Source organism: Sminthopsis crassicaudata, chromosome 5 (assembly GCF_048593235.1).
Source record: "Sminthopsis crassicaudata isolate SCR6 chromosome 5, ASM4859323v1, whole genome shotgun sequence".
Lineage (NCBI taxonomy): Eukaryota > Metazoa > Chordata > Mammalia > Dasyuromorphia > Dasyuridae > Sminthopsis > Sminthopsis crassicaudata.
The window spans coordinates 243161942-243189455 of NC_133621.1; the positions used below are offsets into that span (position 1 = coordinate 243161942).

The following is a 27514-nucleotide window of genomic DNA, read 5'->3' on the forward strand; positions in this document are numbered from 1 at the left end:
TTTATTAACATTTCCCCTCACATATTACCATTGAGTAAAAATTCCTACAGAGACTCTTGTTTTTAGTTTAGTACCTTCAGTACTAAATAAATAGTTGATGAATTGCTTTGAATTCCCTAACTCTCAGGAATCTCTAGGAAAATGGTTGTGGTTTCAAAACCCCCTTTTTTCTTGGATCTCATCTGACCCACAGGTTCCCCATGCTCACTGTCTGACTTTGCTGTTGATGAGCCTTGTATTTTGTGTCCAGACATCTGCCAGAATTTTTAGTCAATAATCTAAGATAATTTTTTGCTTAAGCCCTCTCTTTGCTCCCTCAGACCACAGGGATGTTTACCTCAAGACATTCTCATATATATCTCATTGATATATCTCAAAATATATCACATATCACAAAATTACAAGGTATACCATATCATAAGATAAAATGACACAACACTGCACAATGCATATCATAAAACCAACATATTCTGTTGCCATCCCAAAACTTATGACTGTATGTATCTAGTGCCTCTAACCCTGCCTGAATGTACATAATGATGCTGAAAGTAGAAACATTTCTTCCACAATTCATAAAAAAAGCAGGGAGTTGGCCAGCAGAGGCAACAAACTCACCAGGAGCTGTTCAAGTGCAGAATATAGTTTCCGAACTTTGTGGGGCAGCCGCTAAGAGAGTTGGAGACAAAAAGACAGAACTGAGGATTGTCTGATGAGTCTTCTTAACATAGAAACTGTGCCCTTCCCAGGAAATAGGATTTGGCCTATTTTTAAGACAAGGTCCTGGGCTTTTTATCTTCTACCTTGACCCAAAGGAGGGACCTACCTCCCAGGTAAGAGCAAGACGGCTGATGGCAGAATTGCTGAGACCAAACATGATGGCAAAGAAAGAGTTGAGGTTCTTCTGTTCTTTGAGACTAAGAAAAAGCAACCAGAGTCACAGTCACAGATTAGCTAGCATAATACATGGAACAAGGAAAGAAACTAAACTAGATTAGACTGGTAGAGAGGTGTATCTTTCCACTTGGGGTTAAGAACAACAGGAAGATGATGGTGAAAGAAACAGGCATTAGATACAGGAATGAGATCAAGGAAGATGGAGATTGGAAATAACTATCCCAGATCTCTAGTCCCAGTCCAAAAATTGGCATCCATGATCCACAATCTTCCAACTCACTGAGAAGCCAGCTTGATGAACTTTCGGAGCAACTGAGTCCGAAGACCAGGTACAGGACATAAGCACAGCTCTGTGGCCACCCAGTACTGTAGTTCATTGAAACGCCGCATGAAGCGCTCCAGGTTGGCAGTGGTGGCATTTCGGAGTTGCTGTGGTCCCAGCACATAGTGGATCAACTCCACCTCAGGGGTTGGGGGAAGGGAGAGTTAAGGTGTGCCAAACTGGACTCCAGTCCTTGTCCATTCTATCAGCTTCACCAAGTTCCCCATCCTATCCCCAGGTGTTCTCCTCTCCCACATCCATACCACCTAGCTAAAGTCTCCCTCATACCTGGTGGATGCTCTTAAAGAGGTTCCAGTCATGTTCAGTCAGCTGGTTGGCCAGGTCCTTGGCACTCACTAAGTCTAACATCTCAGCTGAACCTACATTGGGCCCAAGCTGATCTGGGTGTGGAGTCTGCAGGTAGGAAAAAAATAATGGAGGTGACAGCAAAATTCAGAAAGAGAGCGAGCAAAGGGGAACTGTAAATTGTGTGTGTTGGGAGGGGAGAATGGGACAAAAATGGGGTTGCTAGGGGTTGAGACAAGAGCATTATTGGGAGTAGTAAGGGTTGTCTTGATATGTTGGAAATAACTGAAAAGATAAAAAGGAAGAGCTGAGATATTTCCCAGGAAGGTTTATATGTGGCTCTCTTTTTCCCTCAGGTATTTAATTCACAGTTCCTCATTACAGAACCCTATTTAAAATTAAGTCTCCAGTCCCTAACCTGGCTTTCTGCCAAGATCCTTACCAGCTTGTGCATTTCCTGTGGGTTAACAATGAAGAGCCGTTCGTTGAGTTTCAGAGATGTTGCCACACCACGGGCATCTGGTTGTAGACTAATGGTGTCTGTGGGAGAAGCTATGGCTAAGATGTTGGGAAATAACAAGGAGATGAAGGGTTCAGGAAAATTGAGATACATAGCTCAATTTACTTAAGTGGCCAGGAAGGAATAATGCTTCTCCATGAAAAGTGAGGGTATCTTTGCTCCCAAATAAAGGGAGAAGGGAACATTGACTATTGCTCTAAGTGGGGACTATTATTCTAACTCTGCCTCGTTCCCCACAATCCTTACCTCCATCCTAAATGGCTAAGAGAGGTAAAATGAAGCAAAAGGGAACAATTTTTTAGACTGCAGACATCACTGCAATCTTTAAGAAGCCACCCAAGAGCTTTCAGCTTAAAATCTGAAGGGGAAACACTGGGATTTCCAATCCTGAATCCTTTCATTCTGTCTCGCCTCCTGTTTACCCAAGAATACCTGTGAGAAGGCCCTGCTACCCTGGTCATGCTGAAGCTTTAACAATTACATCCAAGCTTGTTGATTGACTCACTAATGAGCAGTTTCCTATGGTGTCAAGGACTCTTGGTACACTTAGCAACCCTCACTTTATTCCTGATTTCAGAGAGTCTGGGAGTAGATCAATCTGGAAAATTCTTGCTTAGGGAGGATGTCCAATTTACCGCCTGAAGAGGTGACCTTCACCAGCACCTGGCCTTGTGTCCAACCATCCTCCTGTGCCAGTGTGTTCATCACTTCTCTCACAGAAGCTGTTACTGGTAGATGCAGTGTAAGGACTGAGTGGTCTGGTCGGCAGATGTCATAGGGGACTAGAGGAAAAGAGGAAGCATAAATCAGTAGGTTAATACCCCTTTTTCTTAAATGAGAAACAGTAAGAAAAAGCTACCTACTACTCTGTCTGATAACTATAGCTAAGAGAAAAAGTGTATTACTTCTCTAAAGGGAGAATGAAGAGTGCTTTTAGATGTAAATCCTCTCCTACCTAGCAGTTAGCTGCAATGTAATTAGGGCTATATAGATTATATCCTACTCCCTCAAAAAAAAAAAAAAAAAAAAAGGAAAAATAATAGAAATAAGCTCCTCCATGACATCAGAATTTCAGACAAAAAGACAGTGGGCACTAAGGAAGAATTTATATTAGAGAATCCAGTGAATCCATAGAAAATATACCTGAAATCTATGAGCACAGAAAAACCCGAGAAAAAAACCCCAAAACAATAGAAAATGCTTAACATACTGAAAAAGTACCGTGTACAAAGGAAAAAACCCAAGAGATAATCTATAATGGATTATATATAACTCTTCAACAATAATAATAAACAGAGCCACAGAAATTTTTTTAAAAGGAGGTTTGGCTTCAAGAACTATAGGAATGGTTAGCAGAAATAAAGGAAAAGATTAAAAATAAGATTAAAATTGAAATAAAGGTTATGAAAGAAAAAAATTATAAGAAGAAATAACTTAAAATATGATGCAGAAAACCTTAGTCAAGTATAGGATTCACTGAAAAAGAGAATTATATAATCACATTTCAATGACTCCACGAGACAATGAGAAATATCAGAGTAAAGTCAAATATTTTTCACAGCCAAGGAAAGGAGATGTATTCTTTTTTCTTAATTTTCCTTAGTTACATGTAGAAACAACATTTTAAGGAGATATATACTTAACAAACAAAAGACAGAAATAATTGCAGAAGATAAAAGAGATAGGTTTGAATATATGAAAAAGAAAAGTTTCTGTGCAAAGTTAATATGACTAGAATAAGAAGAAAAGGGAGTGAATTGGGGAAAATTTCCCTGAGAAGAATTTGGTATCCAATATGCAATACATACACATATATACACACACATGTACATAATATGTGTTTGTATACACACATTATAGATGTATATAACTAAAAGCCTTTCCTCAGTAGATAAGAGTTCAAAGGATATGAATCCTTCATAAGAATGGAAAACTATGAATAATCATAGGCAAGAATGAATCAAATCAAAGATGACTGTGTAGAATGCACACAAAAAAGTGATTAAAAGTGACTCAAAGATTCCATGATTTAAGATTAGACAACCCAGGAAGCCACTGATGGGCAGAATACTCTCATATACACCAAAATATTTACTGCAGCACTTTTGGTAAAAGCAAAATGATTGGAAACAAAATAGAGGCCTATTGATTTGGGGAATACCTAAACAAATTGTGGTTCATGTATCTAATAGTGCTGTAAAAAATCATAAATGAGAAGCTTGTAAAGATCTAAATGAATTGTGTGAAGCCAAACTAAGAAGATAATATATCCAATAACTACAACAGGGTAATTGGAGAAAAAAAGTAAAAGTAAATGTTGTAAAATATTAAGTAGAGTTTGAAAGAAAAGATATGAGAAAACACTTTCACAGTGCCCCCACTACCTCCACTTTGCAGAGGTAGAAGATCTACAAGGGTCATATGTTGCACATTTTCAGACTTATGGATATATTGATCAGTTATGATAATTTTTCACCTTTTTCTCTTTTTTCTTAAAAATGTTATTTTCATATGGGTTGGCTCTCTGGGAAAGGAAAAAAAGTGGGAGATTATAGTGATGTAAAAAGACATCAACAAACACTTGTTTAAACATAATACAATGGTATAGCATATAAGTATATAAGGGAAAGTTCACTGAAGTACAAGTAGAAACTGACAGCAAAACTATAATAGTTAGGGTACCCAATGTGCCTTTTTCAGAACAAGATAAATATTTGAAAATTAAAAACATAGTTAAGGACTTAACAAAATTTTAGAAAAGATATGACAGATTGCTAGTGATTACAGAATGGAAATAGAATAGAATGTACAGATTTCTCAGCTACACTTATCACCTTTACAAAAATTGGGAATATGCTAAGCAAGGGCAGTAAACTATGGCCTTTGTTATCTATAAACTAAGAATAGTTTTTATATTTTAAAATACAAACTTTTCTTAAAATGTAAAAACCATTCCAAGCTCATAAATCATACAAAAGCTAGTGGCCAGATTTGGTCCAAGTGATTGTTAACTTCTTTATGAGGGGATTAAAAACTTTAAAAAAATTTAGTAAATATGTAATTTATTGGCTATAATGCAATAAAAATTAAGATCAATAAAGGATATTTTTAAAAAAGAATTCAGATGTAAGTAAAGGCTAAATAATTTAATCCTCCATAATTTGTGAGTCAAATAACAAATTATAGAAAACAACAAGTAATTTTAGCAAAGCCAAAGAATTTGAAAAGACAAATCTCAAAAGAAGAAAGGCAAGCTTATCATCAGCCATATAAAATACTATATAATAGAGAGTAAATGTAATATAATAAAAACACAAATATAAAATAAATAAAAAATAAAACAACTCTTGAGGTTCCATCTTAGACTCACTTAGATTGGCACGGACAACAAAATGGAAGTGATAATTGTTGGAGAAGATATAAAAGAGCAGACACACTAATCAACTATTGATGGAGGTGGAATGTGAACCAACTATTTTAGAAAATCAGTTGGGACTATAAAGTCACTAAAATGTTCAGTCTTTTTATTTTGTAACAGCATTTTTCATTGTAGTGAAGAACTGGAAAAAAATAAGCAAATTGTGATATATAAATCTAATGCATGTTACTGAGCTATCAAAAATGAGGAAAGAGATAGATTCAGGGAACTAATGGAAAATCAGGAAAATGATTGACAACAATAACTAAAATGTAAAGGAAAACAACTTTGAAAGACTTAAGAATAATGATCAATGTAATCACCAATCACATGTCCCACCTTATAAGGAGAGGCTATGTTAGAAAGCTGATAGACTAGAAATACAGAATGAGACCTCTATTTTCTCACAAGGTCAGTATGTGAAATTTCTGTTCATTGACTATGCTTAATTGTCAGGAGAAAAGGAATTTATTTTTTAATTTGATTAGGAATAAAGGAAAGGAAAAATATTAATGAAATACTTATAAAGCATACAGAAGATAGTAGAAATAATGTCAGAAAGAGATATTATGCAGATCATCAGGATAGTATTGGAATTATTGTGTTAGATTTATTATAATTTTTTAAAAACTTCAAAAGTACATATAATTGAGACTCATGGTTTTATACATAATTCCCCTTTTCTATTTATTATATATAATAAGGATTATCAAATTCTTAATAAAAATTATTTAAATTAAAAAAGAAGAATTGCAAGCTCTATAGGAAAAAGACTTCAATTTGGAAGACAGAATTGTTTTTCTGATCTTACTAATATTTCCAAGTAAGTTTAAGTATTTTAATTATCTGTATACTTTGAAATCTCACTAGTGAGTCCCAAAGGCTTTTATACAAAGATTTATTTTTTGGAGATAAATAAATAAATGAAATGTCCCCCCCCCAAAAAAAAAATTTTTTTTGGAAGACAGAGGGAGAAATAAAGAGGTGCCCAGAGAATAGCATAAGACTAGTTATAGAAACTGAGAGTAAAAGAGAGATCAGAAATTCAGGTAACACCACCAACCTTTGTCCAGAGCTTGGATAGCATATCTGTTGCTGAGGAAGTGATCATCATAGCTTGGGAACCAGATGGGAATTGTTCGATCCTAAATGAAAGATAAACAGCCTGGTTGAAGATAAGACTAAAAAATCCTTGGAGGAGGAACATAAATATTAAAATAGCTTAAAGGAGCGCTGATAGGAGATCCCACTTTCTGGGCATGTCAGAGAATAGAGTATGATGTTCGCCCAGCTCAAAAAATAGCTCCTGCCCATATCTCCATCACCTTTGCCCCATTCCACACACATCCTCAGGAAGCAATGGTCCCAGTGAGAAAAGGGGGCCTGAACAGCAAAGTAAACAAGGAAGGAGATTTGTATGCCAGTGAATTTACATGATTCTTCCCCATTTTGTCCTCAAACGAACATATTTCTTCCATATATTAAAATCATATTTGCTTGAGCTCTCATCTTTCTTTCATTAGCAGTAGAACTATCTCTTAGCCCACACCTCCTTAACTCATGCAATTTACCTTGTTTCTACCAGTCTATGAAGTATTCTTTCAGAGATCATCAATGACTCAAGATAATAAGTATCAATGCCTTTTCTCAATCCTTAATCTTATTAACCTTGTAGCATTTGACATAATTGACCACCTCCTCCTCAATGCTTTTTCCTCTCTTCAACAACGCATTGATCTGGGGTTTTTTTTTTTTTTTTTTTTTTTTTTTGTCGATTCTTTTCTTTCTGCTCCCTAAAGGTAAGCATTCTTCAAACATCAATTATCTGTTCTTTTCTTTCAGAGGTCTCATATGTTTGAATGGCTCCAAATATCATCTCTATGCTCCTAAATACTTAAAGAAGCACCTTCCTCTTTTGACCATCATAACCAGCCACCAGGTCCTGCTGACTCTTTATTCAAAATATCTCTTATATTTGTCTCTTCTATCCCAGTTTCCAATCTTCTCCTGACTGGTCTCTTTAAATTTATAATCTCTTCCTACACATCAGTGCCAAAAGAATCTTCCCAAAACACAATTTTCATATGTCACATTTATGTGTGAGAGAGAGACAGAGAAAAAGAGAAGGAGAGAAAGAGAGAGGGAGAGAGAGAGAGGGAGAGGGAGAGAAAGGGAGGGAAGGAGGGAAGGGGAGAGAAAGAGGGAGAGAGAGAGAGAGAGAGACAGGGGGGGAGGAGTAAGAGGGAAGGAAAAAGTTAAGGGAGAGGCAGAGAATGCAAGTGAGCAATGCCATGGGAAAATGCTGCCTCTAGGAGAGCACCCCAAACTCTTTTATAATTAGGCCTCCAAATCACTTTTTCCAGGTTAATTTCCTCTGCTTTCTCTTCTTCTATATGAACCGTGGGCTCCAGTCAGTCTGGAATACTTTTCCAACTTCTAAAACATTTCTTACTCATCACCACAGTCATATTCAAGGCCCAGTTCAACTCTCACCTTCTCCATTAAATCAGAAATGGTTTCTCCCTTCTGTGAACCTGCATAACACCTACTATTTGCACCACTGATTTGATAGGACTGGTATAAATCAACCAATATATCAATAAACATCTACTAGAGGCTAGGCATTTTATTAATTTCTGGGGATACAAAAGTAAAGAACTAAACAATCCTTGTATTCATTATTAATTTTTCACTATATATATCTTGTCTTAGGATTATAAACTCTTGAGAATAGTAATAGCTTATTCTTTTTCATATCTCCTATAATGCCTAGCTCCTTACAGCAGGCACTTAGTAAATGTTTACTGTTTGACTAACAAGTCTATATCTATAAGAATCTTTGATATGTATATAAGACTATGAGGGTCTTAATGTCTGAAGTTTGTGAGCTAATAAGTGATAAGAGGGAAATATCAAGACTTCTATGTGCAGAACCTAAGCTATCAGAGCCTTTTATGGGAAGGGATAAGAAAGAGTAGCACAACCCTATAAATCAGGAAGAACTCTATGGAGCCAGGGAGAAAATACAGAGAGTATTCAGTACCTTTAATTGTGGTGACATATTTCCACCGCCATTTTCTAACCTGTAGAGCAAATGAGAAGAATGTAAAATTGAGGGATTAGGAAGGGGATGAACAGGAAGCACCTGCCAGAGAGAGTCACCTTCCAAGGTATTACTTAACTGCCTTGACATCATCACAAAAAGACTAGGGACAGAGGCCAGAGGATCTAGTCCTGATTTCTTAAATTCCATTTCCAACAAGCACCCAGTTAGCCTGCCTGCTTATTGGCCTGGATTTTTCAAATTTAGAATGGAAATAATGGTATTACAGGCAATAAATCCTTAGAGCGATTAGGGCAGGAAAGCAAAAAATCTAGACAGAGAGCTCCCATTCAAGTTTAGAGATGACTGTAAGTCCTTTTCCCTCCCCAAACTTCAGCTTCTCCTCCTAGAGAGTTAATGAGTAAACTAGCAAGCAAACTAGTCAGTTCCTGAAAATATTACTCACCCATAGTGCCGCCTCCTCTCTGGTCCCTGCTCCCTTAGCAGGCTGATGAGCTGAGTATCCCTGTTCACCAGTTCTGAGAGTTTCTAGAAGAACAACAAGATAACTGAATATGGAGTCCCTGTTCATGATTCTATCCAACCTGAGGTTATTGCAGATGATTTTCCTTGTTACCTGCAGGAAGCTTGGGGCTACCGGGTCTATGTGGAGCAGGGGGCCATACAGGGTCACCCATTGGCTGACCAGCCTTAGGATCTTCTGCCGCTTGTTACAGATATAAATGCCATGTTCTTGCTCAGTGCCACCAGCTGGCTCCGCATGGAAGGTGGTAACTGGTCAAAGAAAGTCATGGTACAAAGTGGATACTGTCCAGCAGGTTTGAGGCATACCTCCAGGAAAAAACAAATCTGTGCTTGGGCCCTTGATTCATCCTACAGAAAGTGCTTACCATGTACTCACTGAATGATAAATATTTTCTCTGCTCCCTCACACCATATCCCAACCTCTACTACCTTACTAGCATAAATGTTATCTATAAGTAATCATTAATAAATCTAGATAGCCACTGCTAGAAAGCACCTTAGAGTTCATTTAGTTCATAAATCTCACTTTTCTCACCTAGGTAGCTTACTTAACTCTTTCTATTATACTATGTTTCCCATCAAGCTTGAAGGATATTGATGCAGGAGAGCAGCACAGAGATGGGCACTAGGCATGAAGACACTGTGGGTCAAGAGAAAGTCACCCAGGAAAGTCTCTGCAAGGTTTGTAAAGAGAAGGAGGAAAAAAAGCACCAGGTTACAGAAGCAGCAGTATCATAGTCCCAGAGGAATAGCCCTTAACTTTTGCTGTATAATGGACCCCTTTGGCAGTCTAGCAAAGTCTATGCACCTCTTCTCAGAATAATGTTTTTAAATGAACAAAACTCATAGGATTACAAAGTAACAATTTTTTTTTTCACAGACCCCAAGTTAAGAACCTCTGCCCTAGGGTCTCCTCTTACTTTAAATTATTCATAAATACCCAGGGCATCTACAATACTTGTCCCAACCAAGGGAATATGGGATTAAAAAGTTCTGGCCGTAATGCCTAAAGGGAGCAGTGTTCACTACGGTACTCAGGTGCAGTGGGGAAAGGTAGCCTTGCCTTGCCAGGCTCCCCAACCTCAGTTCTGTACCTGTGGGATCATGGGCACTTGAGTCTGGCCGCACAGCCTCCAGCAGCAGTTCCAAGATTTTTTCTGGAGTGCCCGACATCACTGTGTACCTAAGAGAACCAGCTCAATATACATTCCTATGTCCACAATGCCTCCAAATATACTTGATACCCCTTGTCAGGCACCCTTTTCCAGGGCAAAGAGCTCAAGAGTAAGTTAAGATGACATAAATAGGCAGCTCTAGCCTGATGTGACCAAAATCTTGCCAACATTTACTCCTACAATTCTGTTACATAGAGCAGTTTTCAGAAGTAAAAACCAACACTTAGGAGTACTACTATAATAAATAGTATATATATGACTATATACACATAGAGGTTCTCTGAAGAGCTCTATTTTCTCTTCTGTATTGCCACAGGTAGGAAGAGGCTCAACAAGGAAGGGGAAATCACTGAGAAATTGAAAATAGGGATGGGGAAGTGGGGGCGGTATGGGTATAGTGAAATGAGTAGAGAGGAATTTGGGGAATAGAATTAAGAGTGGACATGTTACCGGTTCCTGCCTGGATTCAGGGAACAGTCAGGGCCATTGCTCTGAGAAGTCCTCTCCAGCACCAGGACTACTTTTCCATGTTCTTCCAAACGCATTGTATTTGCCTCCACATCCTGGGTGCCAAGTCAATCAGATGACTATTTAGCAGTGACCTTGACCTCTCCTGAACCACTCCTGGACTTCTTACCCACTACTTCTAAACTTAGTCTATCTTCAGCTCTTCTCTCCCTTTTGCTCAATATCCCAGGCTCACCCAGAATCACTAGGTTCTTTCAGCTCCCTTACTCCCATCTAGATATAGTTTTTCTTTTCCTATCATCTTTTCTGCCCCACTTCCATTTCAATCCTTTCCTTCCAATTCTTATATTTATCCCATATATAAAGCTAAAATTTACCTTATTCATAATCCCCTATTCCTCTTTTCCTTTCACCCTAGTCTCCTTCAAATTTCCCATCTCTACTCTGAAATTTCAAGTCTCTGACCTTTAGTTTCCCAACCCTAGTTTGCCTTCAATTTTCCTATCTCATCTTGATACCAATCTCAGCCCAGCTCTGATCCTCCTATTTCCTTCTACCCTCCCTGTGCATCCAGGTTTTCCCAAGCTTGACTAACCTTGATGATACGGTTGAAATCTTGTTTATCCACCCGCAAAAACTGACAGTTATCTTCACGAAGAATGATGGTGGCTGCTCGGGGCGAGTCATTCACCAAAGCTAGCTGTCCAAAGTCATCTCCTTCATGCAGGGTTGTCACCAGGCCCTAGCAATCAGTTCCATCAGATAATAATTTTTCTCTTCTCATTTATACCCAGTCCCTATCTACACATATCAGAAAATGAACTAAAAGCCTTGGGGCCTAACCCAAGCATTGCCCACAGAGAAAAGGGGTACCAAAAAGACAATAGAGTCCTCACAGGTAGAAAGGAGAATGCAAGAGTTATATAGGAAGGACAAAAGAAAAACACACCTTGCCATGGGTCACCACATTAACAGATCCCTTCCAGATAATGTACCAAGAGGTCCCCTTATCTCCTTGGCTGAACACTGAGAAAAGGAAAGATTAGATAGAGCCCAGCCCCAACTCCATCACCACTGACCAGATGCTTTGTTATCTCTGGATCAAAAGTCCCATGCTCTGAAGCTCAGTTCCACAGGTTCCCACTTTGTTACGTCTCCTTCCCTGCCCCCCACAAATATTAGCCCCAACTCACACACAGTGCCTGCTTTGCTGCTTGGCTCAAACAACAACACAGCAGCCAACTCCTTCTTTACCTGTAAGAAATAAGATAAGGGGGTAGTCAGCAAGAAGCCAAGAATTGGGAGGCTAATTTATGGTTCAGGGACTAGATTAGTCAAAAGCAATTCACATATCTTGTGACAAGAAGCAGGCAAGTCTGGGGAGAAAGGGACAACAGAGGGATGAAGGACCTAGCATAGTAGATATAGATCTGAAGGGTTCTCTCTGAAAAAAAAATTTACTAGAATTACTTCAAAAGATACTTTAAATACCTTTTAACACAATGGTGCCATTGCTAAGCTTATAGCCCCCAAAGATCAAACAAAATGGAAAAGATCCTATAAGTTTAAAATATTTATAGCAGCTACAGTGTGGAAACTAAGGGGATGCATGACAATTAGGGAATGGCTGAATGAATGCACATCATGGAATATTATTCTGTTGTAAGAAATGATGAAAGGGACAGTTTCAGAAAAGCTTAGCAAGATTTTTATGAGCAGATGCAGAGTGAAGTGAGCAAAACCAAGAGAATAATTTATACTAAAATAATAACATCATAAAAGCAACATTAAAAGACTTAAGAACTCTGATCAATAAATGATCAACCATTATTCCAAAGGGCCCATGATGACAGAGAGATTATTCCACCTTCTGACAGAAAACTTATAGATTAAATATGAAGAATAAGAAGCACACTTTGGATATGGCCATTTTGGGAATGGGTTTTTCCTGACTATGAATATTTGTTATAAAAATTTTATTTTTCTTCTTAATTTTCTGAAGGGAGAGAATGAAGTAGGAGAAAAGGAAATATATGACAATTTTTTAAAAAGAGTCAACAACAACAAAGAAGATCAATGATAAAAGTTATATCCTAGAAAAGAGTGGGGCCAGAATGATGTTTTGGAGAATAACTGACCGAGTTGGACAGATGAGCCACGGCCTTGATATGGAGCAGCTCCTCAAAGATTAGGTCTAGCTCTTCCTCTGTGCGCTGCCCGGGGCTATAGGCAGAAAGAAGTAACATGAGAGAGAGTTTTACTTCTAATGTTAGACCTAGACAGGACCCTTGGGACCCTAATTTTACATATCAGGAAACTAAGACCCAGAAAGAAGTATCCAACTGTTAAGTGTTACAATTTGTACTAGACTCCAGGTCTCTTGCCTTCTGGCTTGGTTCTTTTTATCCACTATACCTTCCTTCCATAGGAAGAAGGGAAGAATCCTACTATAGGGGGGAACATGAAGTATGGGTATTAGTATGTATCAGAGCTTCAGGGGATCTTGGTTTTACTTCTGAATAAATGGCTTGTGACTCACGGCTTACGCAGCGCCACAGTGAGCAGAGCATCAGGTCCTCGCTGAGAGAGCAGTGTCATAGCCTCAGCCAGCTCCTCCATTTCTTGAATGTTATCTGGGTCTATCTCTGGTCCAGAGAATCGATAGAAATGAGTATCTCGGTCATGGAAGGCCCACTCATGTTTCACTGTGGGGCAAAGACCAAACATAGAAGAAAGGAGCAAAGAAAGTGAGGATTTAATGAGAGTTTGGGAAATGAATGTGCCAACCTCCAATTCTATACCACTGGCCAAAAACCATAGCTCCCTGCTCCAAATATCTATTTGTATAAGCCTGATGCTCATCTAATATTCCTAATACCTTTTGGAAAAACCCAACATACCTAATTAATGCCTATGCTTACCATGGCAAAGGGCTCCCTCATTCAGGAGAACTTGACAGATGCCCAAAGCCTGATTTCGGGACTGAACTCCAAGCCCTAAGGCCAAGACTCCATCAACCAGCTCTTTCCCAGAGCAGCATTGCCTGGGAAACAGAAGCACAACTGTTTAGTGGCCTGGGGGCACTGAGCAGAATTTGGGAACAATAGATTTGTTTTTATAAGACAGACCATACTTCTCCCACTCCTTATCCAATTCTACGACGGGAAGCAAGACTAGGTCTCAGATTTTGCCTTTCCTATTCCCCAAAGAGCAAAGAAGAGGAGAGACAAGGAGAGAGGGAAGGTATCCACCCACCGATACAATCTGAGGTGATATTTCCGATCCCGTATGAGGGTAGGAAAGGTAGCCAGAAGATGCCTATGCAGCAGCTTCCCAGCCCTAAGCACGTGCTCTGAAGTAGCCTGGATTGTGATTGGAAAGAGAAGAAACTCACAATTAAAGAACACTTTAATTCCCTCCTTCCTCACCATGAGTCCTTGCCTTGGCTTTATACCTAAGCCCAGTAAATACCTGTTCCAGGCTCACATGAAAGTCCAGGGTCTCGTTACTATTAGTAAGTGGTGTCTGTACAGAAGGAATAAGGAGATCAGGCTGTCAATGCAGGGGCTCCCAAAACAAACCCCTTAGACCCAAATCTTTCCCATCACTCCTACCCCCAATCTCCCAGACCCAAATTTAATGCAGTTCAATCAGACAAGCATGTACTAAATACCTATTATGTTCAAGTTACTGTGCTAGACACCAGGGAGTTAAACTGAAAAAGTTCTTACTCTCAAGGAATTTATATTTTATTAAGAGGCTACAATTACTTTATTTATATACTCAATCATTCCCTCTATCACCCCAGTTTTTTTTTTCCCTTCTAGAGCTTCAGAACTTGGTAAAGTCATAATTTCTATCTAAAGTTTTCCAACCTGTTGTTTCTATCTTCACAAAATTTCTTACGCCACATAACCCTAACCTTCTCTCCTCTGTTACTGCCATCATGAAGATATAAAGCCTCATTACTTATTGCAATAGCTTTTCAGTTAGCCTTTCTGACTCATTTCTGTCCCCACATCTTCCACTCAGGTTTTTTAAAATGTAGGTTTGACCTTACCTGCCCTATTCAATAAACTCAAGTGACTCCCTCTTACCTCTAGGATCATATATAAAATCCTGTTTTCCTTTTAAAATCCTTCATCATCTATCTGGTCTTTCTGATCTTTTCCATCTTCTTAGAGTTTATTCTTTTCTACATACTCTTTGATCTATTAACACTGGCCCATTTTCTGTTGACACTACAAGTATTATTTACAAATGATTCTCTATCTCTTGACTGAGCATTTTTCTCTGTTCTGAATTAGGGAAATTTCTCCCTTCACATCCTTGACTCCTGACTTCTGAGTCTCAGCTAAATTGCAGTTTCTATAAGAAGTATTTTCCAGAACTCATCAATCTCAGATCCTTTCTTTATAACTTATCTTGTCTATATCTCATTTGTATATAGTTTGCTTGTCATTGAGAGCAGGGACTATTTTTGGCTTTTTGTAGCACTTTTCTTAGCACAGTGCATTGTTCAATCACTTCAGTTAGGTTTGACTATTTTATTTAGGACTTTCTTGCCAACAATATTGGAGTGGTTTGTCATTTCCTTCTCTAGTTCATATTTTATGGATAAGGAAACTGAGGGAAATGTATTTAAGTGATCTGCCCAGAATGACACAGCTAATAAGTATCTGAGGTCAGATTTTGAATTAAGGAAGAGGAGTCTTCATGACTCCAGACAAAGTATCTGGAAGTGACTTAAAGGTCATTGAATCAAAAATCTCTCATTTTATGGATGAGAAAACTAAGCCCAAGGGAAGTTAAATGATTGGACAACAAATGGCAGAATCAGGAATGGAACTCAGGCTCTCAGAGGCCACATCTTTCCACAATCTTTCTGTTGAACCATGTGGTCTTCCCAGTATATTAAAAGAAGAAAAAAAAGCTGGATTTGTAGTCAGAGACCTGAATTTAACTCTTGGATCTGGTACTTACTTTACCTTTTCTGACTTTGAACAAACCATTTAAATACGCTGGGGCTCAATTGCTTAGTCTTTAAAATAAGGAAGTTGAAAGCTCCTATCCAGTTCTAAATCTGTGGAATCCTAAAGTCATGTGATAGACCTTTGTCTTCTTAGAGGGATCCCTGTTAGCCAGGAATTGGCCAAAGTTGAATTAAAAATGAGAAGTGCTAATAGGTATGTACTTCATTTCAAAGCACTCTGATAGGCTTCCCTAGCTCTCTCCCTTGCCCCTTATTTCTTCTCTCCTCACTCATTATTATTCTATTTTGGGGGGAAACCTGGAACATTCATTACAAGTTAAAAACAGCATTTGAAGGGAGGTAGAAGTGACATAGAAAAGATTGAGGAAAGATGGGGAAATGGGAAAAACAGATGAGCAAGAACAGCAAAGACCCTAGGGAACTAGGAGGGTAAATATGGTGTGAAAAATATGGGAGCTGGTGAGACAGGATATCTGGATTCTAGTTCTAGTGGTGTATTCTTGGGAGCCACTTCACTCTCTGAACCTCAGTTCCCTCATCTGTCAAATGAAGAGGTTGTATTAGAGGACTTCTTAGATTTCTCGACTCAAATGTTCTATAGCCTTGGCTAGAGAATGGGATCTTTGTATTAAACTGGGAAATAATAGGAGTGGTGAGAATTGGCATTTAGCTATAGGACATGAAGATCATAGTGGTGTTCTTAGCTCCTAGAGTCACAAAGGTAAGAGAGAGTACAAGACAGGGCCTATGAATAGCATCCTATAATGCAGCAATGGGTCCCTTCAAAACCTTCATTTGCTTCAAATGCTGTGCTAGATTTCATCCTGAGGACTTAATTACAGGAAATGAAGAGGAGGGGCCCAAAAAAGGGAGGAAGAAGAGGAACCCTCCTCCTCTTCCATCCCTTGGGACAAACAGTGCCTGAGCTGATGACTCAAAGCTCCTAAGGAGTATGTTTTCACTTCAAAATGCCCAGAAGGCCTGAAGAACTACAATCTCAGGCCCAATATGAACTCTTATTCCTTTCTCTTTTCTCCCATCCATGTATTTTTTTTTCTCCAGTGTTGTCTTGACCCAGTAACATATGTCACAGGCCACAGGATCAGTTCATAAAACCTGTCTAATCACAATGTCCCAGTGCTAGAGGGTTTTGTTCAAACTTTTATTATCTCAGATTGGAATAAATTAGGCCATCCTACTATAATGTGAGCCTTAAATCACCAGAGGACTGTTTTATACTGGGGCTTTTTCTAGTATTAAAAACACATTTTAACTTCTCAGAATTTTGCAGATCCTCATGTGATAGAAATTCTTCTAGTAGTTTAGGTTAATCGAGACGATACATACCTGGCTATAGCAGCACTACAAAACACTTCCCAATCCACCCCACTATCTCAGCTACCCTCCAAGTGTCTCAAATCACATAGTTCAGAAACCACTGTACTATTCTTTTAGTCTTGCCCTTAGGCATGATCCTTAGGCATGAGTTAATGAGTGTCAGACTCAAGTATTAGAAGTTCTCATGGAAGAAATCAGTTTCCAGTTCCAGGGACAAAGATGACAGACAGTTGTCGCCTCAGTGACAATTGTTTATTAAAATGCTGGTAATTCTGAGTTAGTAATGGGAAAGAATTGACATTTGTTGGCATCTGAGCTATTGCCAATTCCCCATTCGAAGCTGTCAGAACCCAGGATATAGGGATAAGCACTGAGCCAGGTAGTCTTGTGCCAACCTGTCATACCTGTTCCCTTTAGCTCCCAGGAAGGGTTCTCTGCCAGGACTGCTCACACTAATGGGGGTAGGGAAGCCATGTGTGCAAAGGAATTGATGTCTTCTGACCAAAGGGGAGGTGATTTTGTGGGTAGGTCTATTCTGGAGTTTGATAGGGAAGCCAACCTTCCAAGGACTTTGGTAGTGAAAAGGTCAGTGTATTAGACTTGAATTAGGAGAAAGACCAGAATCCTGCCTTTAATATTTATTTTCTGCACTGTCTATATTAGGCAAGTCACTCACACCCTCATAATCTCAGTTTCTACATCTGGACAATGGGGATAATAAATGCTATGCTTATCTCACAGGGTTGATGTGAGGGTCAAATGAGATAATTTCAGCAGAGCATTTTTGCTAACCTTAAAGCCCTAGATAAATGCCAGATATCATTGGACAGTTGCTACATTGACTTTGGCAGTCCAAACTCCCTAGGGTTTAGTAGGGCCTAGCAGGTGTCTCCATATAGTCTTTCAGCCAAAAACATTTCCAGAAATACCCTTTAATTCCCTTTCTAGGGTGGTCAGAATGTTCCTTCTTGTATCTTACCTCCAATTACTTCTACTGTGATCTAATTCTATACTGCTCTAGAAAGAAGTAGAAACAGTTTTGCTTCTTTGGCTTCTAAAAGAAACATTTCATTTTATTAAATGAAATAATAAAGACATTTTAATTCTCAATACTCACTTTCTAAGGTCTCTAGATCCCCATATTCCTTGGCCCCTCCTGGCTAATCTCTTCCTAAATCATATGGATCTTTCATCCACTAAACACTACAGAGAGAAGCAAAAAGAGAAACTACATATATACAGAATGAATATCTCTTAAGACCAAACTCCCAGGAGATAGCATAGAGGAGGGGGTGTAGCCATTTGTCCCTCCTCCACTCAGCCTTAGGATGATAAAACTTCTGGAGGCTAAAACCTCGGGCTATCACTTTTATGGAACCTTAGTTCCAGGTTTTTAACCCTATTTAGATTCAATGCACATACCCACAAATACAGCTTTTCAACTGAGAACTCTATCTAAAGTGGAAAAGCCCTGTTGCCTCCCAACAGGTCTGGGGTCCCAAGAGAAATACCTTGTGACCTCATTGTCCTAGCTCAGGGCCCACACCCACCTTCCCTCCCAGAGTTGGGGAGGGGACAGGAAGCACACAAGTAATTATAGCCCTGGGAGGGCCAGAGGGAAGGAGGGAGGGTTCCAACCCACTGGCTCTAGGCAGCAGCTACAGGGACTGAACTGGGAAATGGGGGTGGGGAGAAGTGCCATTAGAAACCTAGAAGAAATGAGGCTTCTTAACCTCCTCCAGTGTCCCATATTGGACCAAAAAATCCCTCAAAAACCAGGGGTCACAATATTAGAAGTAGTAGAGAAGAGGGGGAAGCTAGGTGGAGCACTGGACCCAGAATAGAGAAAGACATCTTTGAGAGGTCAAATCTGTCCTCAGACACTCTAGCTACGTGACCCTGAACAAGTCACTTAACTCTGTTTCAGTTCTTCCTCTGTAAAATGAATTGGAGAGGAAATGGCAAGCCACTCAAGTATCTTTGCCAAGAAAATCCCAAAATAAAATAACAGAGTGGGATATAACTAACCATAAAAGATATCAAGAGAACTAACTACTAGCTGGGTCAAAGGGTGGGTTACAGAAGCTAAATTCTTCCGGATGATGATTTCTAGATCCTTGAGAGGCAAGTGAACAGTGGAAAAAGGAATAGATCTAGTATCAGAAGATCTGAGTTCAAATGTTACCTCTGGTGACCCAGGTACCCTATCTCTGGGTTTCATCTGTCAAATAAGGGTATTAGCCTTGAAAATGTCTAAATCCATGATCCTGTGATTCCTTCTTCACCTAGATGTTTTCCTAGCTCAGTCTCATTTTTTAATAAGAGATGTAGATGAACTTTATTCTCAGAGGAAAATGAAGATAGTTGAGAAGTAAAACCTTTTGTGCTGCTCAGGGCTTATCAAATTAACACAACACTAGGAAATTTTCTATTTTTCTAAGAAACAAGGAGAGGGATACACTGGCATTCTCTATCTTTCTCTGAATTGTGTAACCCTCTTCTCAGCATCTTGCTCTACCACTCTACTTTCCTTCCACTTGTTTTCTTCTGTGTAGCTCCCCTAATTCAATATCCCTTCTCACTGTCTGGCTCCTTAAGGCTCTGTTTCTTTATTTCTGGCCATAAGGAAACAATTCAGTAGACTGAGATCATTGGCGGTTGACAGGCTGTAAGGGAAGGGGGTTCCATCTACCCTTACTAAGGTTCCTTTTTCCTCTCCCAACACTAGTCCCAAACATCAACATGGGCTTATTCAGTTTAGCTCCTCTGCCTGGGCAACAACATACAGTCAATGCAGGATGAACCAAGTCATATCTTTAATGAGAATTGCCTAGGGATAGTCAAAAGGCTTATTCAACCCAGTGACCTGGTCCTCATATTTCACCTTTACCTTTCTATTGGAGTCACAAAATAATGCTGTCCTCCATACCCAGGTACTCTAGCTTGCTAGGAAATTCACCCCCTCTTTCTCATCTTTTATCCATCTACATCCCCCTTCAGGTTCCACCCCTGTCAGTACTCACCCAGCTCAAACCCTGAATCCGGCTGGGGGGTGTCCTGTGCTCTAGCTGCAGCTGGTAAGAACAACTCCGGGGCCGATGAATCTTTCTCAACACCATATTGAACACTGTCCCTTCCGGCACAACATCTAGGAGCCCTTCTGTGGTGGATCCTGCCAAAGCTGGACACTCCTCACCTGCTTGCCCCACCTGCCATTGGCCTTCACCTGGCCAACCCACCTGTGACCCAGGGAGCAAGGAGAACAGGAATAGGGAGGGATGGTGTGGGAAACTGGGCAAACGGGTCAGACTCGGGTGATTGGGCTTAAAGGCAGAATCCCCTTCTTTGGAGACCTCTTATATCTCATTCTGTAAGAAGGTAGGAGAGACAAAAAGACCTCCTGTAGAACCTGCTAGCCTGAGGCATCTTAGCTATCTTCCACTTAGGGCTCACTCAGAAAGTGCTTCTTTTCCCTTTAATCCTCTCTATACTCCCAACGGGGAAATATTCCCAGGCTAGTCTAAAGACACTCTTCTGATAAGCCCTCTCAAGAGCTTGGAATTTCCTTATCATATTCATACTCCGTCCCTCCAGATGCCCCAGAAAAAAGCTTCAGTTTGTTCCTATGCTAGTCTTTTTCCTCCGGTTTCAGAGCAGAACACCTTTGGCCCAATCCCCTCGCCTCTCACTCACCTTCATATCTCTACGTGGAAACAACCCTTTGTGGCCACCACTTCCCTGCAGAAGGTTGGGGTGCCCTTCACCCCCTTACAAGTACGAATAAGAGTCATCCCAAATAGGAAGGGGGCAGGTGGGCAGAGCTCAGGTCCGGGGGACCAGTTGAAACAGTTCCCGAGGTGAAGGCTGGATTGCAAGAGAGTCCCAGAGAAGGAGAGTCGAATGGAGGAGGGTTCAGGGGCGTCGGAGGGGCCCTTCAGTGACACGCAGCCCTAACACCTAGCGCCTCTACCTCTGCACGAAACCAAGTGCCAGCTGGCACAGGGCGATGAAGCGCGTCCGCAGTTGGCAAACTGCGCTGATGAGGCCTGGCTGCCTGAACCCATCCCCCCACGCCCATTGGCCAGCCGGATTGGATGGAAGTGGGGCGGGGGAAGGAGGCGTCAGTTTAGTCTCTAAAACCTAGACTTTGTTGGAGGAGGAGGGTAAGGAAAAGGTGGAGCTCCAGGACAAACGGGGAGGCCCGGAGAGAACTGAGAGGTAGTACTATGTAGTTGATAGGGGGTCATAATCTCTTAAGGAGGAGGGGCAGGAGCCAGTGAGAGCAGATACCAGCAGCCACGTGTTCAAGAGGAGAAGTGCAAACAAGGAAAGTGGAAAACTGGAGCGGGAGGTGGGAGGCGAGAGGGGGTTTGCAAATGAGTCACTGCGGTCCCACCCGGGAGGGAAATCCGGACTGGGGCCGCTTCCCGGCTATTGAGGGGGGAGGGAGGTTGGGGGCACGTCCTGTCTCTAATCTCAGTTCTTCATCTTTGATGGATGTCTGCGTAGGACTTAGCCCAGTGGCTCTCACTCCAGATATCAGCACTCTTCTCTTCAAGGGATGCAGCTGAGGAAACTGAGGCACCAGGCCTTGACTCCTGGAACGTTGGGTGGATAGAACATATCTACGCTCTTTAAACTAGATTTTACTTCTGGCTAGTGTAGATCTGAAGTTTAGCTCTGAAAGGAAGGCACTAAAAACCCTGACTCTTTTTTCCTAATGGTTCAGCTGAAGGCATGGACTAGACACCTTGGTCTTCCAAATAAAAACTTTCCCAACCAGCCAACCAGTCTTCATCCTCTCCTCCCCTTTAATTAAATTCAACAAACATTTCTTAAGTACCTCTTAGACAAAAGCGACTGCTTTTTCTTTAAAATTAAATATATATATATTTTTGGTAGAATTAGTTTCTCCCTTTGGAAGGATGACTGGGATAACTCCCACTCTTCCTCAGATGTCCCAGTGTGAATTCTACTCTAGGTGAAATGGGGTATTGAGCAAAGGATGAGAATGGATAGAAAATTCCTTAATCACCTTCACCTTAAGAGTGCTTTTCAGGGACACTAGTAGGAAGTTAAGTAGGATTATTTCTGGAGTCTCTAGCAGTGGTGCTCAAACTTTTTAAATATGGGGCCAGTTCCCTCAGACTGTTGGAGCTCACACTCTGTCTCCACCCCTCAGCCCATTTGCCATAACCTGGCATAAACGTCCTCAGCAGGCCGCATCTGGCCCACTGGCCATAGTTTGAGAACTCCTGCAGATCTAGTCATTTACTTACTTAAGAAGAATTACTTCTGTAGTCTCTAGTTATACTATGAATCCTCAGTCAACAAAAGCTACTTAGAGACTGCCATCCTTATCCATCCCCACCTTTATACTCTTATCCTTAATGATGGCAAGGAGAACTTAGAAAGAGGGAACAAGCTATTTCTTCAGCTCTCTGAGACTAGTCCTCTTTAGTGTTCTCTACATAAGGTTGAGAGGAGACATTCCACCGTTTGCAGCCTTGTAAGAAGGCCTACTTAGATACTCCACCGGTATCCTGCTTTTAGAATGATGCAGGCAAAGTTGGGTGAGAAAAGGAAGAGCCACTGAGTTCTGGAAATATGGAGAAAGAAAAATAACCAAGGGTATCAAAAGAAAGGCTAACTATGTGACTGAAAACTTGGAAGAGGGGAAAGGGGATAGTTGAGGAATGAGGTTTGGTTTGAGCTGAAGGAATTGAGAAGTCAGGTGATGATTAGCTTAATTTTAATAATGGTGTAAGGGTTCTAGAAAAAAATGTTATGTAGTGGGAAAAATATTTTTCATCTATGTACAGAAAACAATTATAGTTTGAAAGATTGGAAATGAAGCTGAAAGAAGGCTAACCACATTCTGTTAGAAATAAGAGATTCAGTAAATTGTTAGCACTACTGTCTATCTACCCAGGTTACTTATACCTTCGGAATCTAATACTTAATGTGCAATAAGAAAATGGTATTTACACACATATATTGTATCTAGGTTATATTGTAACACATGTAAAATGTATGGGATTGCCTGTCATCAAGGGGAGGGAGTAGAGGGAGGGAGGGGATAATTTGGAAAAATGAATACAAGGGATAATGTTATTAAAAAAAATTACTCATGCATATATACTGTCAAAAAATTATAAATAAAATTAAAAAAAAAAAGAAATAAGAGATTCAAACAGGACACATTAGTATAGATAGGAATGACACTTTAAAAGAAAAGAAAGGATTATAGCTTTGGAGATAGATGGAATTCCTATGGCACCCTACTAATCCTGCAAATCAGAGAACTAGGTTATTCTGTGTTAATTTGGGGAAAGTAACACTGAGCAGTGAAAGTAACAGACTTTCTAACCCACTTTCCACCCTGCCCCACTTTGCCTGGGACACACCCCGAATTTGATTTGGGGAGTGCTGATATTAAGCTTGATAGTCTCCAAGGAGTCAAGTAATAGAGAAGGTTTTTTTTTCCCCCCAGATGTTTTAGTACTTTTTTTCTTGCTATATCTTATCAGCAAATACCCTCTTTGTTAAAGCCAGTTGCTGTCAACTGGTTAAATTAATATTGAAGAGCAACCAGTACTGGTTAAAATTTTGTTGGAGCTTAAATCACTGATAATGAAGGGAACATAGAATGGAGGCTTGAATAAGTATTATTAGAATAAGTATTAAGAATAGTATTAGAGACTTAACATGCAACAAGAAAATTGGATTTACACACATATATTATATCTAGGTTATACTGTAACACATGTAAAATGTATGAGATTGCCTGTCATCTAGGGGAGGGAGTAGAGGGAGGGAGGGGAAAATCTGGAAAAATGAATACAAGGGATAATGTTATAAAAAAATTACTCATGCATATATACTGTCAAAAAAATTTATAATTATAAAATTAAAAAAAAAAAAAAAGAATAGTATTAGAGAGATACCCTTAACTCCTCAAAGTTATCCTTAAAAGCCTGAGGGGAGATATAGTCAGTCACAGCACACTCTAGAGATCTTTTAGAGCTGGGAGAATGAGCCTAGGATATGTGCCATGTAAACATTAATAAACATAAAGTAAACATAAACATTGGGTATTAAAAGTGATACAATGGATAGAATGCCAGGCCTGGAGTCGGGAAGACTTACCTTCTTTTGTTCAAATTGGCTTTCAGACATTTATTAACTATGTGATCCTGGGCAAATCATGTAACCATGTTTGTTTCAGTTTCCTCATCTATAAAATGAGCCAAAAAAGGAAATGGAAAACTGCTCCAATATCTTTGCCAAGGAAATACTAAATGGGGTCACAAAGAGTTGGGCACTTTTGAAAAACAACTGAATAACAACAACAACAAAAATCAATAAACACAAATACTTCAATATATAAAGAACAGAAAATGTATGTGTATGTATGTATGTGAAACTGCATGTCTGTTACATAATTTGTTTTTAAGTGATTAACTTAACACAATAGTCCTGAGCTGCTCTGATTGTCTGTATCCATTTTTGAATATTCTCATGCTCTCTACTGAGTGTTTTAAAAGATGTTTTTATGAATGTTCCATTTTTCTTTTTTTCTTTTTGTTTTGTACCACCTCTATGTAACTATTTCAACATAAATTAGTCTTTCCTTGTAACAAATAAACATAGTCAAGAAAAACAAATTAAAATCTGAAAATGTATTTTTCATTCTGCGTCTTTAGTCATACCTTCTCTGCTGATGTGGGAACCATGCTCTGTCCCTTTAAAAGAATTCTTATGGTACAATAATATCTATAATAATGTCTATAAGTTTTTATATTGTATGAATAGCATCCAAATTGTGTGAAAGAGATAAGCATATGAATAACTCTGATTTTCTTTTAATTGATGCTTCTCAGGTCTAACCTATGTTTTTTTGTGTGTTGAGAGGTGGAGAGGAGTGGGATAGAGGCAGATATATATATACAAGCATTATCAATACCAATAACGAAGGAGAGGGAAATACAGATAGTCCCATTTTTGGTGGACTTAATTGGGGTCTCAGGCAACATCCTCACCAGTTCCATTCCAGTGTTGGTCACTATTCCTCAGGCTAGTGAATATTGGCTTTTCAATTTTTCTGCACTTTTTGTTGTTATTCTGCACTTACCAGACTAAGTCAAATCCCTCCAACTCTTTCTCTTTTTCCCTCAATCCCTAAACTTCAGGATTTATTGTTAGGATGTCTAACCTGATTCATGTTTTCATCCCTAGGTTTTTAAATCTTCTTAGCTCAGAAAACCTCTTTGGAATTAGATCCTGACTGGCTTCTTCCCACAGAAGACAGGTATATGGAAATTCACAGTTATGCCTTTCATGTGAAAGATGACATATAGTCAGTGAAGTGATTCAATCTGCCCCTGGGGACCTGGACAGTCAGACTGGCACCAGAGCTCAGATGGAGGACACAAGAATAAGTTCATTTCAAATATGGACATAGCATTTCCCTGTATTCAGCTTAAGAAGACAACCTTTCTAAAAGAATGTGGTAGACCTAGGTTACTTTTACCTTCTGAATCCAATTCTTACCATGCAACAAGAAATTCGGTTTTACACACATATATTGTATCTAGGATATACTGTAACACATTTAACATGTATGGGATTGCCTGTCATCTAGAGGAGGGGAAAATTCAGAAAAGAATCGAGTACAAGGGATAATGTTGTAAAAAAAAAAATTGCCCATGCATATATACAGTCAAAAAAATTATAATTATAAAATTAATTTTAAAAATAATAATAATGTGGTAGACCATATTGACCCTACCAAAAAAAAAAGTTTTAGCTTGATCTATGGGTATGATAATTGGAAAAGTCTGTCACCTACAGGTGAAACTCAGAAATGACAAACAGAACTGGAAACATGGAAGAATTTGAAATTAATTTCCCCTCATTTTTTTACTGAGTACAAAGATGACGGACATCTGATAATCTACCATCACCACTTCTAGGATAACACAGACTGAAACTCATCTACACCCTTTCTCTATGTCCTCACATAACTAATTTTCCCATACTGGTAACCTATCTCTTCCTCTTATAACATCTCTTTGGTATCATCACTTGGGCTGTCTATCCATTAGCCTTCATTTTTGTTAGATGAACAACTTACCTCTTTTTTCAGATCATATATTTTCAACTCGATGTATTTTATAATCACTTCTTAAAGAAAATCATCATTGAAGATTAAATATTTCCTATTGATGACAGGTTTTGAACCAATCTCATTTATATTAGTTTCTATTTTTAATTTCTATAATAAAATAGCTCTGTATTCCAAAGATAATTTTTTTTAAAAAAGAGAAAAGGACTTGTTTGTACAAAAGCATTTATAACAGCTCTTTTTGTAATGGCTAAGAACTGGAAACCATAGGAATGCCCATCAACTGGAGAATGACTAAATAAGCTGTAGTATATAATTGTAATAAAATGTTACTGTGCTATAAAAAATGACAAGCAGGATGACTTCAGAAAACCCTGAAAAAACTTACATGAACTGAATTGAAATGAAATGAACAGAATCAGGAGAATGCTATATATAACAATATTGTTTAATGAAGGATTTAACTATTCTCAGCATTACAATGATCCAAGACAATCCTAAAGAAATAATAATGAAGCATATTATTTGCTGTAATATTCTCTTGTAATCTTGTAATCGTTCTCTGGGAGCAGGTTTCTTGGGGAGCTTTTGGAGGCAGGCTTCCTTTCAGTTCAGTTTAATAATCACTTCAAATGCAGCCAGGAATTAAAGACCAAATCCTATATTTTCTCCTTCAAAGTCTTATCTCCTTCACTTGGGGCTTGGCTAGTTTTCTAGAGGCCTTCCGGATCTTGGTTTCAGTGTTCTCCACTGGACAGCCTGCCATCACTTTTCTGTCTTCCTTCATTCTGACCGACTTGTGAATTCTGGCTCTGAATCTACCAAAATCAATCCTAGTTGAGGCTCCTAGTTTATATATGCTCTCTAAAGGTGTGAATCTAATGTGTGAACTAATATATGAACTCTCTTAAAGTTGTGAACTAAGTACTTAAGCATTGTCTTTATCAATTCCAGTGACTTAGCACCTTGTTTCAAGTTCTGGCCCATAACAGATATTGTTTGGATGCTAAAGCATGCTATTTTTCATTTTTTTTAAATTCTTCTAAGTTTTCTTGTACATAATAACTAATATGGCAATGTTTTACATGACTGTATAAGTATAACCTTTATATGATTGCTTATCATCTCAGGGAAGGCTGTGAAGAGGGAGACAAGGATACAATTTGGAACTCAAACCTTTAAAAATATTAAAAATTGTTTTAATACATAATTAGGGGAAAACAAAAAGAATTTTAAATTTCAGTTCTGAACTCTCTCCCTTTATCCCTTCTTATTATTCTTATTGAGAATAATAATAATATTATTATTATTATTATTCTTATTGAGAAGGTAAGCAATTTGATATAGGATATACATACACAGTA

At 39.1% G+C, this 27514-nt stretch overlaps 1 protein-coding gene across 8 annotated transcripts in view; it reads right to left on the reverse strand.

Annotated features, from left to right (window-relative positions):
* RAPGEF3 (Rap guanine nucleotide exchange factor 3) overlaps positions 1–21403 on the reverse strand; it is a 30462-nt gene extending 9059 nt beyond the window's left edge. The window contains exons 1-23 of one of the 8 annotated variants that reach the window (XR_012482609.1): positions 20717–21402; positions 20047–20262; positions 14164–14217; positions 13948–14054; positions 13614–13735; positions 13232–13397; positions 12831–12915; positions 11886–11946; positions 11642–11718; positions 11288–11434; positions 10675–10787; positions 10144–10232; positions 9645–9723; positions 9141–9291; positions 8970–9052; positions 8504–8543; positions 6524–6605; positions 2678–2824; positions 1965–2080; positions 1505–1630; positions 1175–1356; positions 824–914; positions 616–666 (exon numbers count right to left, since the gene is read on the reverse strand). Coding sequence is in view for 7 of the 8 variants with exons in the window: in XM_074270682.1 (XP_074126783.1) it covers positions 616–666; positions 824–914; positions 1175–1356; positions 1505–1630; positions 1965–2080; positions 2678–2824; positions 6524–6605; positions 8504–8543; positions 8970–9052; positions 9141–9291; positions 9645–9723; positions 10144–10232; positions 10675–10787; positions 11288–11434; positions 11642–11718; positions 11886–11946; positions 12831–12915; positions 13232–13397; positions 13614–13735; positions 13948–14054; positions 14164–14217; positions 20047–20262; positions 20717–20722 (2391 nt within the window). In the remaining variant the exon portion in view is untranslated. Of the gene's footprint in view, positions 1–615; positions 667–823; positions 915–1174; positions 1357–1504; positions 1631–1964; positions 2081–2677; positions 2825–6523; positions 6606–8503; positions 8544–8969; positions 9053–9140; positions 9299–9644; positions 9724–10143; positions 10233–10674; positions 10788–11287; positions 11435–11641; positions 11719–11885; positions 11947–12830; positions 12916–13231; positions 13398–13613; positions 13736–13947; positions 14055–14163; positions 14218–20046; positions 20392–20716 lie in introns of all 8 variants that reach the window. The other 7 variants (XM_074270684.1, XM_074270686.1, XM_074270682.1 and 4 more) reach the window with 7 other exon arrangements.
* Positions 21404–27514: the final 6111 nt, after the last annotated feature.